The sequence below is a fragment of the Pseudorca crassidens genome, chromosome 19 (assembly GCF_039906515.1).
Source record: "Pseudorca crassidens isolate mPseCra1 chromosome 19, mPseCra1.hap1, whole genome shotgun sequence".
In the NCBI taxonomy this organism is placed as follows: Eukaryota; Metazoa; Chordata; class Mammalia; order Artiodactyla; family Delphinidae; genus Pseudorca; species Pseudorca crassidens.
Genome location: NC_090314.1, coordinates 42,980,833 through 42,996,053, shown reverse-complemented (window position 1 = coordinate 42,996,053; position 15,221 = coordinate 42,980,833). Strand labels below are relative to the sequence as shown.

At 45.0% G+C, this 15,221-nt stretch overlaps 2 protein-coding genes and 1 non-coding gene across 3 annotated transcripts; all 3 read left to right on the top strand.

Annotated features, from left to right (window-relative positions):
* The first annotated feature begins 4,456 nt into the window (after window positions 1-4,456).
* RPL23 (ribosomal protein L23) lies at window positions 4,457-9,575 on the top strand. The gene is made up of 5 exons (XM_067717127.1): window positions 4,457-4,547; window positions 5,106-5,189; window positions 5,491-5,619; window positions 9,219-9,332; window positions 9,440-9,575. The coding sequence occupies exons 1-5, from the start codon at window positions 4,457-4,459 to the stop codon at window positions 9,520-9,522; spliced, it is 501 nt and encodes a 166-aa protein (XP_067573228.1). The 3' UTR covers window positions 9,523-9,575.
* LOC137213736 (small nucleolar RNA SNORA21) lies at window positions 5,221-5,356 on the top strand. Its single transcript, XR_010938357.1, has one exon. It is a non-coding gene; the product is annotated as a small nucleolar RNA SNORA21 (small nucleolar RNA).
* Window positions 9,576-9,723: 148 nt separating the features above from the next.
* Window positions 9,724-14,957, top strand: SPMAP1 (sperm microtubule associated protein 1). The gene is made up of 3 exons (XM_067717128.1): window positions 9,724-12,383; window positions 13,740-13,839; window positions 14,704-14,957. Exons 1-3 carry the CDS (start codon window positions 12,177-12,179, stop codon window positions 14,859-14,861), a joined length of 465 nt encoding a protein of 154 aa, XP_067573229.1. The 5' UTR covers window positions 9,724-12,176; the 3' UTR covers window positions 14,862-14,957.
* The last annotated feature ends 264 nt before the right edge of the window (window positions 14,958-15,221 follow it).

Below are 15,221 nucleotides of genomic sequence, written 5' to 3'. Positions count from 1 at the left end.
TTTTAACAGGCAGTGGATTCATTACCTTAAACATTTCACAATTTAAATTTCTAATCTGGTAAATGTCAATAGATATAACTGTATAAACACAACCTCTTTGGAGTTCTCAATAACTTAAGAATGTAAAGAATATTCAGACAAAGATATTGGAGAATGACTGCTCTAAGTAAAGAGGTGGTTTGGGGAAGAGCATGCTGGGGTTGTGAAATGGCACAGGGAAGAGATGGCTTGTTCAAAAATACATGACATTGAAAAGAGTTTTGAAGAACATGTAGTGGATAAAGCAAGAAAAAGTCCTGAAATCCTAAGCAGTTTGGTGTTTCTGGAGTGTGAAGTGTAAGAGGCGAGGTGATGGGAGATGAGTCCAGGGAGAAGGTAAGCCACTTCGGGAAGAGATTCCAATGCCATCCTAAGGAGCTTGGACTTTATTCCATAGGCACTAGAGGGCCAGTACAGGCTTTTAAGCAACCAGAGGTTATGGTCAGACCATTTGGAGGCTGTTGCAATAGCTCTGAACCAAGGGCAGACTTTTAGATGCACGGACAGAAAAATTAGTAGCACCAACCAAGACAACTAATATAGGCAGAAAAGCAAAATTTCTGGGAAAATCATGATTTCGGCTTTGGACGTCAGGTTGGAAGTGCCTGTGGGGTGGAGGTGTCCCAGTCATTGGTTCCATACATTGGCTAGAGCTAAGCAGAAATGTCTGGGCTGGAGATACAGACTTGGGAGTTCTCAGCATATTGATGGTAATGGAAGCTACTGGGTGGTGTGATCACTCAGGGAAATACACTGAGAAGGGACAATGAGTAAGGAGGAGAGAGCAATACAACAGAGTGGCTTAGAGTCTGTGCTTTGGAATCAGCCAGACTCAGGGTGCCATTCCATCTCTACCTTTCATGATCTGTGTGATCTTGGACACATGGCTTAACTTTTCTATTTCTCAGTTTTCTCATCTGAAAAATGAGAAGAATAATACCTAAATCACAGGGTTGTGGGGAGGATTCAAGAAGCCACATTCCTGTAAAATGCTTAACTCAATGACTGGTACTTAGTAGCACTCCAAAAATAGTAATTTCTATTATTATTAGCATCATGGAAACCATGGGTGAAGAGTGTCAAGAAGATGGGAAGGGCCCCAGTGTGAAACGTTGTGAGGTCAAGTAAGATGAAGACTGAGGAGGGTCCTTGGATTTTGGAAAGAGTAGGTCATGGTGACCTTTCTAGTATAATTTTTCAGTATATATAATTTCTAGTATAATTTCAGTCAGGTAGTGAGGACATAAACTACACTACAGGGGTTCAAGGAACATGTGCATGCAGGAAGTAAGGAAATAGAGACAGATCATTCCCAGACCTTTGGTTTTCATGGACCACTGAAATTACAAAGAGAAAAAAAAGGGCAGTGTTGGGATGGTAGAAAGTTGACAGTTGACATAGGAACATTTTTTAATTTTTTTTTTTTTTGCGGTACGCAGGCCTCTCACTGTTGTGACCTCTCCCGTTGCGGAGCACAGGCTCCGGACGCGCAGGCTCAGCGGCCATGGCTCACGGGACCAGCCGCTCCGCGGCACGTGGGATCTTCCCGGACCGGGGCACAAACCCGTGTCCCCTACATCGGAAGGTGGACCCTCAACCACTGCGCCACCAGGGAAGCCCAAAAGGAACATTTTTGACAAGAAAGATGAAAGAAGATAATCCCAGAATAATAGGCAGTCCTTTAAATTGAGCAAATGGAGCTTTATAAGAAACTGTGTTCTTCAAATATTTCTAATTTTGCCATAGATGAATAAAAATTCCTTCACGCAAGGATGCTGACGTATGGAGACCATAGAGGTAGACTTCTTCATTTGTTCAGCAATCATTCAGCATGTATTTACTGAGCCAGGCCCTATGCTGAATGCTGGGGATATACCACTGAACACAAAGGAGAACATGGACTCAGCCTTTCATGGAGCATATAGACTAGTTAGGGGAGATCGTTATTCAACAAAGTCATCAAATATATATTGAAGAATTGAAATAAATAGTAAGAAGGAAAAATACTATGTAAGAGAGGTCAGGGTAGAATTTCCCTAAGGAAAAGATATTTAAGCTGAGATCTGAAAAATCAGTACACGTGAAATACGTGATACGGGTAGGCAGGGTAGAGTATTCCAAGCATGTGTGAGGCCTACGGGTATTCAGGAGCATGGATGGTATCTGGCAGCAAAACGTCAACCCTGCAGAGCAAGACAGAGCACAGTGCAAGATGAGGTTAAGAGGTAGGACAATGATCAGGGCCTCGTAGGCTGTGATATGGATTATAACTTTGATTCTAAGAGTACAGAAACCATTGGAGGATTTTCAGGAGAGTGACATCGTAATGTTTACGTTTCTGAAAAATTATTTCTGGCCATTGTATGAAGAGTGAGTGGATGGAGGGGGGAGAAATAGAGGTCAAGAGACATGTTAGGAAGCTTCAGAAATAGTTCAGGCAAGAGATGGAGGTGACTAGGTCCAGAGCATTAGCAGAGGAGATGGAGAGAAGTGGATATATTTGAGAGACATTGAGAAGGCAGACTGAAGAGAAATGAACAGGAATCCCAGAGGGACACCTGGATGGATGCTAGTTTCATTTATCAACAGAGACAAATATGATAATGAAATCATATATTCAGAAACACATGGAATTTGGCTGAGAAGTGAAGGAGAGAGAAAAACTGGTAACTAGAGAAACTGGCAGGAGCAAGTGAAGGATTTAAGAGTGATAAGAGAAATTTATAAATGTATAGATTTATAGACCTCTTAACGTTGAAGTACCCCAGAGCTTAGCCCATGGTCTTTTTAATTTACCCTTGCTTCTTTGTGAACTCATCCACTATCATGTCTTTAAATATACTTATATGCTGACGACTGCCAAATTTATATCTCCCTCTTTCTGGAACTCCAGGCTAATATGTCCAACTTGCTATTTAAATCTCTTTTGGTTGTCTGACAGACATCTAACTCAACATATCCAAAACTGAACTCATACTCTTACCACCAAACCTGTTCCTCCCATTGCTTTCCCCATCTCAGTTGATGGCAATGCCATCTTCCACTTGCTCAGAACTAAAGCCTTGGAAACATTTTCTTCTCTTTCTTTTGCACCCCACATTTTGTTGGCTCTACCTCCAAAACATATCCAGAATCTGATCACATCACATTACTTCTATTGCTACCTCTTTAGTCTAAACCACCATCATTTCTCTCCTGAGTTACTGCAAGAGCTTCCCAATAGATCGCCTTATTGTATCTTTGTGTTCCCTCCCACAGCCTAGTCTCAAATAGAGTGATCCTTCTGACACGTCAGATCATGTTCCTCCTCTGCTCATGGCTCATTGTTTTCCTATTTCAGTCTGTAAATGTCAAAGTTCATAGCAGTGTACAAAGCTCTAATGATCCAATTCCATTACTTCTGACCTTCTGTCCTACTACTCTTCCCTTCACTTACTCTGTCCAGTCACTCCTGGCTTCCTTGCTGGTCCTCACATTGTTCAGGCACAATCCCACCTTAGGGTCTTTCAATGGTTGATGACTCTATCTGGACTGCTCTTCCCTAGACAGTCATATTGCTAGCTCCCTCACCTTAAAAATCTTTGCACTAATGTCAACTTCTTCCATGAGGCCCACACTGATCATTCTATTTTGAAATGCAATCTGCCTCTCCTCCCACTTCCAGATCCCTCTTACTTTTTTCTACTTTTGTTTTCATAGTACTTATCACCATCTAACATACTATATACTGCAATTACTACGTCTATGGCTTAGTATCTAATACCCACCTTCACCACCACCCTGGCTGAATGTAAGCTCCACAGGGCATGAATGTTGATCTGTTTTGTTCTCTCATGTAGTCTAGCGTATGCCCAGAACAGGATCTGGCATAAAGTAGTCGTTTAATAAATATTTGAATGAATATATCGGCAGAAAGAAGTCCGAAGAATGGGAGAAGTTGAAGCAGTGAAAGGAGTAATGAATAAAGATATCTAAAATACAGATGGGTATGGGACCAAGCACACACATACGGAATTATCTGTAGCGCTATAATGGTACTTCTCAGTTATATCACAACCTAATGAAACCGTTTCGAACTCTTTCCCTCTAGCCCCCGACGCCGTGTGTTCTTTGGAGGCCCCTATACAGCACAGACCGTTTAATCATTTCTGAACCTCTAGCGTCCATCCAAGTCCCTGGCACATACTTATTGCTCAGAGAGGTTTTCCGATAAATTAAACCAATGTTTCTGTGTCCCAAACAACTACTTTCGAGTTCGTATTCGGCGTACTGGGTACCACGTACACTCCTGCAGCCCTCAACCACTCCTCCGCCCACTTCACAGCAAGAGTTCTACGCTATGTCCAGGATTTGTGACGTAATAAGACCGCGCCCTGGGGAAGAGAGGCGGATTGAACGAACACCGGGTCACGTGACCATGTTGGGCGGGGCGTTGGGGTTGAGATCTCTGTGGCCTTTATCCCTACTTCCTTTTTGTCACTTTCCGGCGTTCAAGATGTCGAAGCGAGGTAATTTTTGGCCTTGGGAGATCCTTCGCCATCTGTCGCGAGGTGGCTGCTGGCCTCGCCGGGAACGGCGGCCATGGACAGCTGGGACGCTTTGCTCTGCTCCGGGCCGGAGAGGGAGGGGAGGGACACCGCGAGAGCACCGGGAGAGCCCCCGAAAGTGACGGGAGGGCCTGGAGGGTTGAGTTCGCAGGATCCAGTCGTGATTCTTGGCTGAATCCCGCGGGTTCACTCCGCGCCTAGCGCTTCAGTAATGGGGTTGGAGTTAGACTGGCTTAATCCGCAGAGTGGGCGACTTGTGCGGTCTCTCGCCTTGTAGGAAGAACTACGTGGTGCAAAAGTTGGATCGAGAATTGAGTCGTCCAGGTCCCTTAATCTCAATGTAACGTGCTAAGAGTGAGGAATTGGCTATTTGCCTTGAGAACTGGGTGGCACATGGGGAGGGGATAAGGAGTCCTAGAGAGAGCGAAACTACGGTGTACAGCTCCCCGAAGCACATGCGAATGATTATATAGCTTAAGAATGTGAAGGGACCTCTCCTGATTCCCTTCTTACTTACAGGACGTGGTGGGTCCTCTGGTGCGAAATTCCGGATTTCCTTGGGTCTTCCGGTTGGAGCCGTGATCAACTGTGCTGACAACACAGGTGAGACCTTCGGCTGCACTCTGCCAACCTGCCCCTTTTAAAAGCACTCAGTGGGCCTTTTGCTAATGACCCACTGAGCCGTCAAGAAAGGGCAGAGTGAAAACACCGCTTTTGGGTGAAGCGGCAGCATGTTGTGTTGTTTTGCTTCAATCGGTGGTGTGACAAGGTGTTCCACCTGGGGGAGGACTAACTTCTTGGGAGTGTGTGTGGAGGGGGAGGCCTTGGAGGTGTTGGAGAAATGCAGAACTGCCTAACAGGCTCTCAAGAAAAACGTTTTGTTGTTGTTTACTTCCTTGTATAGGAGCCAAAAATCTGTATATCATCTCTGTGAAGGGGATCAAGGGACGACTGAATAGACTTCCTGCTGCTGGTGTGGGTGACATGGTGATGGCCACAGTCAAGAAAGGCAAACCAGAGCTCAGAAAGAAGGGTCAGTAGAGAGACCAAATCCTCCTTTTGGTCTGTGGACTGTTGAAGGACTTCTCCCTCTATTGGAAAATAGAACAGTAGTTTTACCATTCTCAGGGCCTCTTAAAGCTTGATTTTCTTTGAGAGGCAGTGTGAGTTAACCTGCAGTTGAAGTTCTATTCTTGCTGTCTTAAAGACCATTCTTTTATTTTTATTGGCATATAGTTGCTTTATTTACAATGTTGTGTTAGTTTTTACTGCACAGCAAAGTGAATCAGCTATACGTATACATATATCCCCTCTTTTTTGGATTTCCTTCCAATTTAGGTCACCGCAGAGCATTGAGTGGAGTTCCCTGTGCTGTACAGTTCATTAGTTATTCTCATTAGTTACCTATTTTTCACATAGTATTGATGGTGTATGTATGTCAATCCCCATCTCCCAATTCATCCACCACCACCACCCCACCCCCAGTTAAGTTCTTAGTTGGCTTCCATCGTAAGCTAGGGGCTTTTCATATTTACCCTGCCATTTCTCCCAGCAAGTTCAGCCAATAGTTAACAGACCACCTCACATATTTATACCGATAGAAACAAAAGCTCTGTCCTTCTGGGATTTACAGTCCATCCACGTAGTTCTTTCCCCAGCTCTCCTTTTAGTTCTTGGTTTTTTTGTTCCAACTTAAATCCCTTCCTTTGTGCCTCAGATTTTTGCTGTGCCCCCTACTAGGGTTGTCTCTTCTATGAGAGCAGGTCTTTAATTAATTGCTGACTCCTTGGCTACAAATGAACATGGTGGTTCCAGGTGAGATCACAGCCTTAAGACTTAAGTCACCTCAGGCAAGTTTCCTTTTCAGGAACTACTAATTTGAAAAGGAATAATTATACATAGATGAGATTAACTCAGGGTTGTGACTTGTCAAAAGTTTGGCATGGTTGCTTCTAAATGTCTTCTGGTAGAAAGTAAAACAGGGAGCTGCTCATTGCTTAATCGTGGACAACCCCCGAAAGTTTTCCTACTAGATGTATGGGTTAGAGGGGGGGCCTCAGATACTTCTGACTTGACTGACTTTAGAGCTTCTGATACTCAATGTACTTGAGTTTCCAGCTCCTGAACTTTTCTCCTGTGCCTGCTTAGTTTGTCTCTGGCCTGGGATGTTTTGCTTTTCCTGAGAAATCCTCTTAATGCACAGTACACGTGTGACAGGTCTCAGCCATGTATCACAGTTACTCTTTGAAGGTCTGTATCCTACTCTATCCCCAGGTGTTTAGCCTTTTGGTCAGAAATCGTACTTTGTTGACCTCTAATATTCACTTGGCTTGGTAGGCAAGGAATGAGCATTGTGCCTAAGCATTGATAAATCAATGTGTTGATTGGGATCAGCATGCAACTAGACAGGCTTTCCTCTTAGAACACTTGCTGGGTCTGGTGTGTGGCCTGGGGAGCTGTCAGGGAAGGGCAGAACAATTGTCCATCACTATGGGTGAGGTGGCAGCAGGGTGTGCTGTCTCTCTCAGTCAGTTGTGGGACAGACCAGAGGACACTCATGGTTTTAAAAATAGTTCTGACTTTCCAACTCTTAATTTTTTCTTTGGTCCTTGTTTCTTCTAAATGAATACAGTTGACCCTTGAACAACGAGCAACGTGAGTTTGGACTGCATGCGTCCATTTACAGATTTTTTTTTTCCCCCCACAATATATTACTGTACTACGCTATCCGAGATTGGTTGAATCAGTGGATGCAGAGGGTCAACTATAAGTTACACATGGATCTTAGACTGCACAGGGCTGGCGCCCCTAACCCTTCATTTTTCAAGGATCAGCTATATCTCCTGGCCTTAGACTTAATTATAACATACAGAAATGTGGAAAGGAGTAGGACTGCAGGACTGGAAATCCAGAGTCCTGTATTCGTGTGGCCTTATTTGCTGGATGCATTTGTGAGAATTTAACTAAGTAGATGAGAGTCCAACGGAGGAGGGTCTCAGCCAATATTATCTGTCCCTCAGTGTGTTTCCCATTGTTAAAAAACTCAGAGACCATCTATGTACATAGATAGTACTTGCTTCAAGGATAGCCAGGATCTCTGTCCTTAGAAGATCCTGCATTTCTAGTGTCTGATATTAAATATGGAAATGTAACTATTATCCCTACTTTAGAAGAGGAAAACTTGAACTCCAGAAGATTAAGTAACTTGTTCAAGGTCTCCAGGTTACTGTCAGTCAGGATTTGAATCCATGTTTTCTTTTAAGTGCAGTAGATGCTTTGAATGTCTGGAAAAATGTTCACTTTAGGAGCAGGTAGCGTTTTTTGTTTGTTTGGTTTTTAAAATTTATTTTATTTTTACTTATTTATTTTTGGCTGTGTTGGGTCTGTGTCGCTGCGCGCAGGCTTTCTCTAGTTGCGGCGAGCGGGGGGGGGGGGCTGCTCCTCGTTGCGGCGTGTGGGCTTCTCATTGTGGTGGCTTACCTTGTTGCGGAGCACGGGCTCTGGAGCGCATGGGCTCAGTAGTTGTGGCGCACAGGCGTAGTTGCTCCACGGCATGTGGGATCTTCCCGGACCAGAACCCATGTCGCCTGCATTGGCAGGCGGATTCTTAACCACTGTACCACCAGGGAAGCCCTGGAGCAGGTAGGATTTAAAAGTTACTTATGACCCTGGAAAACATTTCCTCAAAAAGTTAAACCTAGAGTTAATTAAATAAGAAATAGAAGTTGAATTTCAGTTACCCAGCTCTTAGACCTCCAGGGGATGATCGTTTTTAATATTTTATGTCCTACTTTCCAATGTAAATGGGACCATTACCTTCCCATAACCCATTTTTGCTTCACAAATGATTGTCTTGCATATTAAAAAATTACAGAAGTACATAATCATTTAAAATGGTTCTGTTCTGTGCATGTGTCCTGAGATATTTAGGTTAATTCCAGGTTTTGCTCTTAAAACAACATGTGCCCTGCAGTTAGGCATAAAGTACTAATTTTTAGGTTAAGGTTTGTTCTTGGAAGTTTTGATATAAATTGGGATGGAATATTGCATAATGAGTTAATAGCTTGGCCTCTCCATTCATTCAGTGTGAGGAGGGTCCCATTCCCAATTCTATGGCATTAGGATCTTTTAAAAATTTATTTGGCTGTGCCCGGTCTTAATTGTGGCACATGGGATCTCTTATTTGCGGCATGCAGGATCTAGGTCCCTGACCAGGGATCGAACCCAGTCCCCCTGCATTGGGAGCAAAGAGTCTTAACCACTGGACCACAAGGGAAGTCCTGACATTAGGATCTTAAATAGTACCCACCTCTTGGGTGAAGTGAGGAAAAGTATAGAAAGTGCTTAGCAAGTTTCCTGCTGGTGTGTTGCTAATCATCCTCCCAAAGTACAGGTTCACACCTGCAAGGAAATGCAGGCAGTTTGGACTTGAAATGAGTAAGGTCTTTTCTTAAGGGGTGATTGGTGTTTGCACTGTCTTTCACACTTGATTTTAGGAAATGAAAAGCTAATGAGTATACATTCTGTCCAAATGGGAAATGTTGGAGAGCTAGCCAAGGTGTAAGTTGCTTTCTCGTGGTGGCACTGGAACGTGGCAGGTTAAATGACAGCTGCTTTTTTTCCCCCCCTCAGTACATCCAGCGGTGGTAATTCGACAACGAAAGTCATACCGGAGAAAAGATGGTGTGTTTCTTTATTTTGAAGATAACGCAGGGGTCATAGTAAACAATAAAGGCGAGATGAAAGGTAATAAAGAATGCACATCATTGTTAGGCTTTTGAGATTGGATGGTTTAACTTGAGTACAAGGAAAGGGCCCTCTGAGCTTATGTGTCACATCATTCTTTTATGCAGGTTCTGCCATCACAGGACCAGTTGCAAAGGAATGTGCAGACTTGTGGCCCAGGATTGCATCCAATGCTGGCAGCATTGCATGATTCTTCGGTGTATTTGTAAAAGAAAACAATGATAATAAAAATTATTTGCTCCATGTCACTCTTCTTGACACCACCTAACCCTTACCCCCTCTGTAAAATAAAACTACCCAGTGCAGACTTTCTGTGGGCATGTGTAAAAAAAGATAAACAGTCTTTGCACTTCTGTCAGCGTGCAGACTTTGGGGACTTTGCAATTTCTGCTGTAAAAACTTGAGTTTTTTAGTTCTTAAAATAAATTTCAGGTGGTAGATACCGCTTGGTGACAGGTTATCCCAGGTGACTGCCTTACAGTTAGAAAGGTATTTGAGATAAGGTAGCGTATGGTCAGATCCTGAACACTCATGGAGTTCAAGGAGTGATGTGAGTAGGAACCAGGTATACGCGTATATATGTGCACTTCTGCAGTTAACAGGTTTCCTTTGGGTAAGTTGGCACATAAATGAGTTTATATTTATAAAACCTGCCACATAATAATTGCTCTCATGGAAGATGACTAAGTTGTTAATATCTGCAAGTTTTTTGCTATCAAAAGTATTTTGACACGATGGTCTTATATCTGCCAAACCCTAGCTTGAGAATAAAAGATAATAGAATGCCAGCACGACAGGCATGAGCCCTGGCAAATTCTGCCTGAAGGTATTGAGCATTGTAGCTTTTTTTTTTTCCAATCCATGACAGTTGATTTAGGTGACATTCAGGGTCTGGGGAAAATGAGCACTCCAGTCTGGCCTAAAGATGTTGGAAGAGGATTTTTACGCTAAGTTTGTGTCCACGTATCTAGTATCTGGAAATTGTTTTATCTGTAAGATTGGGTACGATGAAAGGCTGAGGATTAGAGTGTATGTGAAGACCCTAGCATAGAGTCACTTGGTGAGATGACTTCTCTTTTGTACTTCAGATTGATGTCCTTCAGATGTACCAGAACTAGAAAGCAGTGATATAAATTTATTCATTTATTTTATTAATTTTTGGCTGCATTGGGTCTTTGTTGCTGCGCGCAGGCTCTCTATTGCAGGGAGCGGGGGCCACTCGTTGCAGTGCGCGGGCCTCTCACTGTGGCTTCTCTGGTTGCGGAGCTTGGGCTCTAGGCGTGTGGGCTCCAGAGCACAGGTCCAGCAGCTATGGCGCACACAGCATGTGGGATCCCCCCAGACCAGGGCTCGAACCCATGTCCCCTGCATCGGCAGGTGGACTCCTAACCACTGCGCCACCAGGGAAGCTTGGTATCAAGACTTTTTAAAGGTCCCTAAGAGATTCTGAAGTGCAGCCAAGATTGAGGACCAGTCCTCTGTCTAGACTGAGTCAGTCTTGGTTTTAGGAATATTAAATTCCAAAGTCTAAAATAGACCGGTCTTCCTCCCCTACCCCATCCTCCAGGCAGGTGAATTTCAAGTCTTTAATGTGACATGAAGTCCCCAGGTACTCCATTTAAAATGAATCTTTTTTTATCCCATTGCATAATATGAAATTTCTCACCTGCCTTCCTCAAATGTGAGGTGAGAGTTGGGCCTGTCATTTTTTTCCCCTCGTCCTCTCATGTTCTTTCCAGGTTCTCTTCACGTTTTAATAGAATGGGCTCAAATTATAGACTTCCTATAATTTCAAATTTGATTGCTAGGAGCTCGCCTGTCATAGTGTAGAAAAATTACATATGCTGAGTATTGAGATGCTGGGATTGGTGATTATTACGTGTAGGTATGATGCAACCTTTTTCTAATTAATACATGTGCCTTTGTATTATATATAATGTTTATGTTACTAGTATTATAATAACATAAAAGAATTCCTGGATTTATTGCTTCATCTGTAAAATGATAATAGCACCTCAGAGTTGGTGTGAGGAGCAGAATAATTTGTATAAGCCACTTTGATATGTAAAGCATCCATGAGTTTATTCAAGGGGGAAATTTGGGAAGTAAAAAATATAAAGGAAGGAAAAATCACTTGTAACAACAATAGGGAAGATCACTGTTCATGTTTTGCTGTATCCTATCATACATACATAATATTAGAGGGAAGTATGGTACTTACTGTTTTATTGATAAGTATACAACTTTTACTGTTGGTTTTTTAAATTTTAACGGGAGGAGGAATAGCTGATGAAAAGAATTGGGTGGGGAGGGGAGAAGTGCTTTAAGTGGGTTTACTGGAAATCAGGAGATCTGAATTCTGGTTCTGGATCTGCCACTAAATGGATTTAGGGAATATTCCAACATTCTGAGCTTCAACTTCCAGTTCTGTACAACGAGAGTTGGACGTAGATGCTCTCTGAGCTCTTTCTGATCCTTTGTGGGTACAAGCTTTTCAAGGGAACTGGGTTTGGGAAATGTATATAATAAAGTGGGAGCAGAGAACCTTGCTCTTAAAAGGAAAATAGGGAGCTGGGCCCGACTGCGTTAACACTGCGCACATTCAGTAACCCACCTTCTCTTCAATCTCTTGATTCCTCTTGCATGGTTCCCTCCTAGACATCCCTCACCTCTGGACCATTTAAGCAACTTCCCCCGTAGCCCCCGAGAGCCTACCTCGTAGGATGGGGACAGTACGGTTTGTGTCACAGGGGTCTTTGACATAACGTAACAATGCGCAGGGGAGCCCCCACCTAGGACCCTCCGCTCCCTCTAGAAAAGTCCTCGGAGGCTGCGGTGGTTAGGATGGGGCATTTTTGCGCGTGTCCCCTGTGGCTGGAGAAGCGCTTCATCTTGGATGGAGTGGCCGTGAGCACCATGGCCCGCACCTATGAGCACTTGAGGCCTAAGCTCTGGTCGGCGATTCCACCCTACAACGCGCAGCAGGACTACCACGCCCACCGGTACTTCCGGAGCCGCGTGGTTCCGCCCATCTTGCGGAAAACCGATCAGGTACAGGAGCGCCGTGGAGGACCCCACCGTTTGTTCCCGCAGAGCTTGGCCCTCGTGGCGGGGCCGACTTCCCAGATCCGGGCGTCTCATGGCAGCGCCCTCACCACCAGGGAGGCTCCCCGACTCGCACCCTCTCAGTTTTCTTAATGAAACCCGAGAACTGGCGGAGGCGGGAGACAGGTGTTGAGCGCGAGCTCACGGAGCTCACAGAACCACCTTCCACGCCTGAACTTGAGAATGATTTCATTTTGGGTTTCTGCAAGCCTCTGCCAAACAAATGGGTTTCGTTGTCGTTTATGGCATCACGGATCCACCCTTTGGGTGACCTCCCGCCGCAAATTCTCAAAAAGCCCGACAATCGGTAAAAAGACAAAGAACTGCCTAGGTGAGGCGCCCTCGGTCCGGTGACGTCATAGTTCAAGAGGGCTCGCTCGCTGCGACCTTCTGTGAGCTGACTGGAAGGAAACCTCCCGAAGTTCTGCAGCCCTCGCTTCTCCCCAGGCCTTTTCCCTCGTGGATGTTGCCCCTCCCCCGCAGAGTACTTCCCCTGGATCAAAGATTCTGAGGCTATTATAGGCTCAGCTCCAATGTTTTTCAACACTTTTGCTTCCAATATTTGTGTCTATAATACATGTCGGTGACTTAGGGAGAGGAGGACTTAATGCGGGTTATTCTATGAACAAATCTTGGGAGTTTTTGTGGTCCCGGGTGTTCGCGTGTGCACATGTGTGTTCAGTACATGCATATGGACACACACATCTGTGTGTGCCATGTTTGTGTGTGCTTGCTGTCTACTCGTGATTTTTATAGCAGAAGGAGCCAGAATCTGGGGGAAAACTCGAGAGTTTAAAAGCTTGAAAAATAATATGGTGTACACACTTTTGAATTTTTCTATGTTCCATTTTGTAAGTATTCTTTAATCGTCACAGACACCATTTGTGGTAGGTATTATTTTCATTTAAATGAAGATCATGTTTATTGAAACTTTAATATGCCAGGCCCTTTATTTGAAGCCCCTTTATATCTCACTTAAATTTCAAAGCAACCCACCATTTTACTGATGAGGAAGTTGAGGTCCAAAAAAGCTGTGTCATTGTCCTAAGGTCACACAGCTTGTTAGGGGTAGAGCTGGAATTAGAACCAGTCTCTCTGGTGTTAGACATTGAGCCCTTAACTGCCAAGCTACACTGCCTCTCCCTGAAAGGCAATAAGTCACTAAGTATATTTAATCTGTCTGGCCCTGTTACCCCTGGCTGTGACCTCTCCCTCCCTCCAGCAAGCCCAGAGGCAGGGGTTGGACTGTGCATCTCTCTGCATCATGACTGATATAGTCTGCATTTTCTCCCTCATTCTCAGGATCATGGCGGTACAGGAAGGGATGGCTGGATAGTGGATTATTTCCATATCTTCGGGCAAGGACAGAGATACCTCAACAGGAGAAACTGGTCAGGGGCAGGCAAGTGCGACACCTCCCTTTCCAGTCTCACCATGGTCCCACCTAGGAAGAGTGGTGTGCATTCCATAGAGAGAGAAACTGGGCCATAAGGAGACCTGGTTGGGGGAGGAGACCCAGGGTCTGACTGCATCCTCTAGCTCTTCTTCTCATACATGAGCAGATGGTGTCACAGTGCTCTCTATTAGTTATGGCGCACCCGCTGTATGTCAGGTGCTTTTTACCCTCAGAGTATCCCCAGGTTACAGCCAGGGAAATTGAGGTTTAGGGAGTTAAAATGATTTGCTAAGAAGGGCTGAGCTGGGGTTGGAATTCTCCTCTTTCCAACGAAAGCCTGTGTTCTTCTCACTGCTCCCAGAGCAGGCTGTGTCCTGCTCACTCTCTAGGCCCCATTTAGCAGCAACAGGAAAAGGGAGAGTTGAGACCTGTTTTTCTGGCAGGGTGAACCCTCCTCCCACCCCAACTCCACCACCCTTTGGCCACATTCTAGTCACATGTCCCCTGGCACCATTGGCCAAATTGAGCTCATCCATTTTCTCCAGCTGGGTCAGATGCAAGGGGGAAATTTTCTCTGTTCTCCTGGCAGCAAAGCAAGTTCAGCCAAGCCCAGAAGTTTCTGGCCCTTCCTGTCCCAGCATGTACCATTCACGCTCCCCTGCATGCTAGTCCTAGGATGAGGCTTGGTTTCTAGGATGCCATCTGCCTCCTCCACCTCACCAACCCTTGGCTTTTCAGGATTGAGGGTTCAGCTGGGACATGGGAGCACAGTGACTACACCTGGATTGGCCTCCTATACCAGCCCAATGGGAGTGGGGAAAGCAAGAGGGGGCTGAATACAGGCTCAGGCCTCTCTCTCTGTCCCGCAAGGGCATTCCCTCCAGCAGGTGACCGGACATGACAACTATAATGCCAATCTGAATGCGACCCAGGGGTTCAATGGTCAGTTTGGCTATCGCCGGAACACCCCAGCCCTCCGCCAGCGCCCATCTGTCTTTGGAGAGGTCACCCAATTCCCTCTCTTCTAACAGCAGCTCTTCTCTTCACACTCCTCGACCTGAATTTCTGAGATGTGTATATGAACTCTCAGTGTTATTTGATATTAAAACTTTTGTGTGTGTGTCTCCAAGTGTGCCGTTTCTTCTTTGAGGCTGGTGGAGGAGGCAAGCTAGTTTCTCCGTCCTCGGCTTCCCTACCCTATGGAGGAGGTGAGAGGAGAAAGGGCATCTCAGGCTGTGCCTTAAACTCCATGCAAACGGAGTGCCAGGCTTGAAAGGAGAGGCCTCAGGTCTCCCCTGCCGCTGCGATAAGGAGGAACGACACTACTTAAGCCCACATCCAAGCTCTTCCCCAGGCATCGGGACGGCCCAGGTCAGAAGCTGGCTACC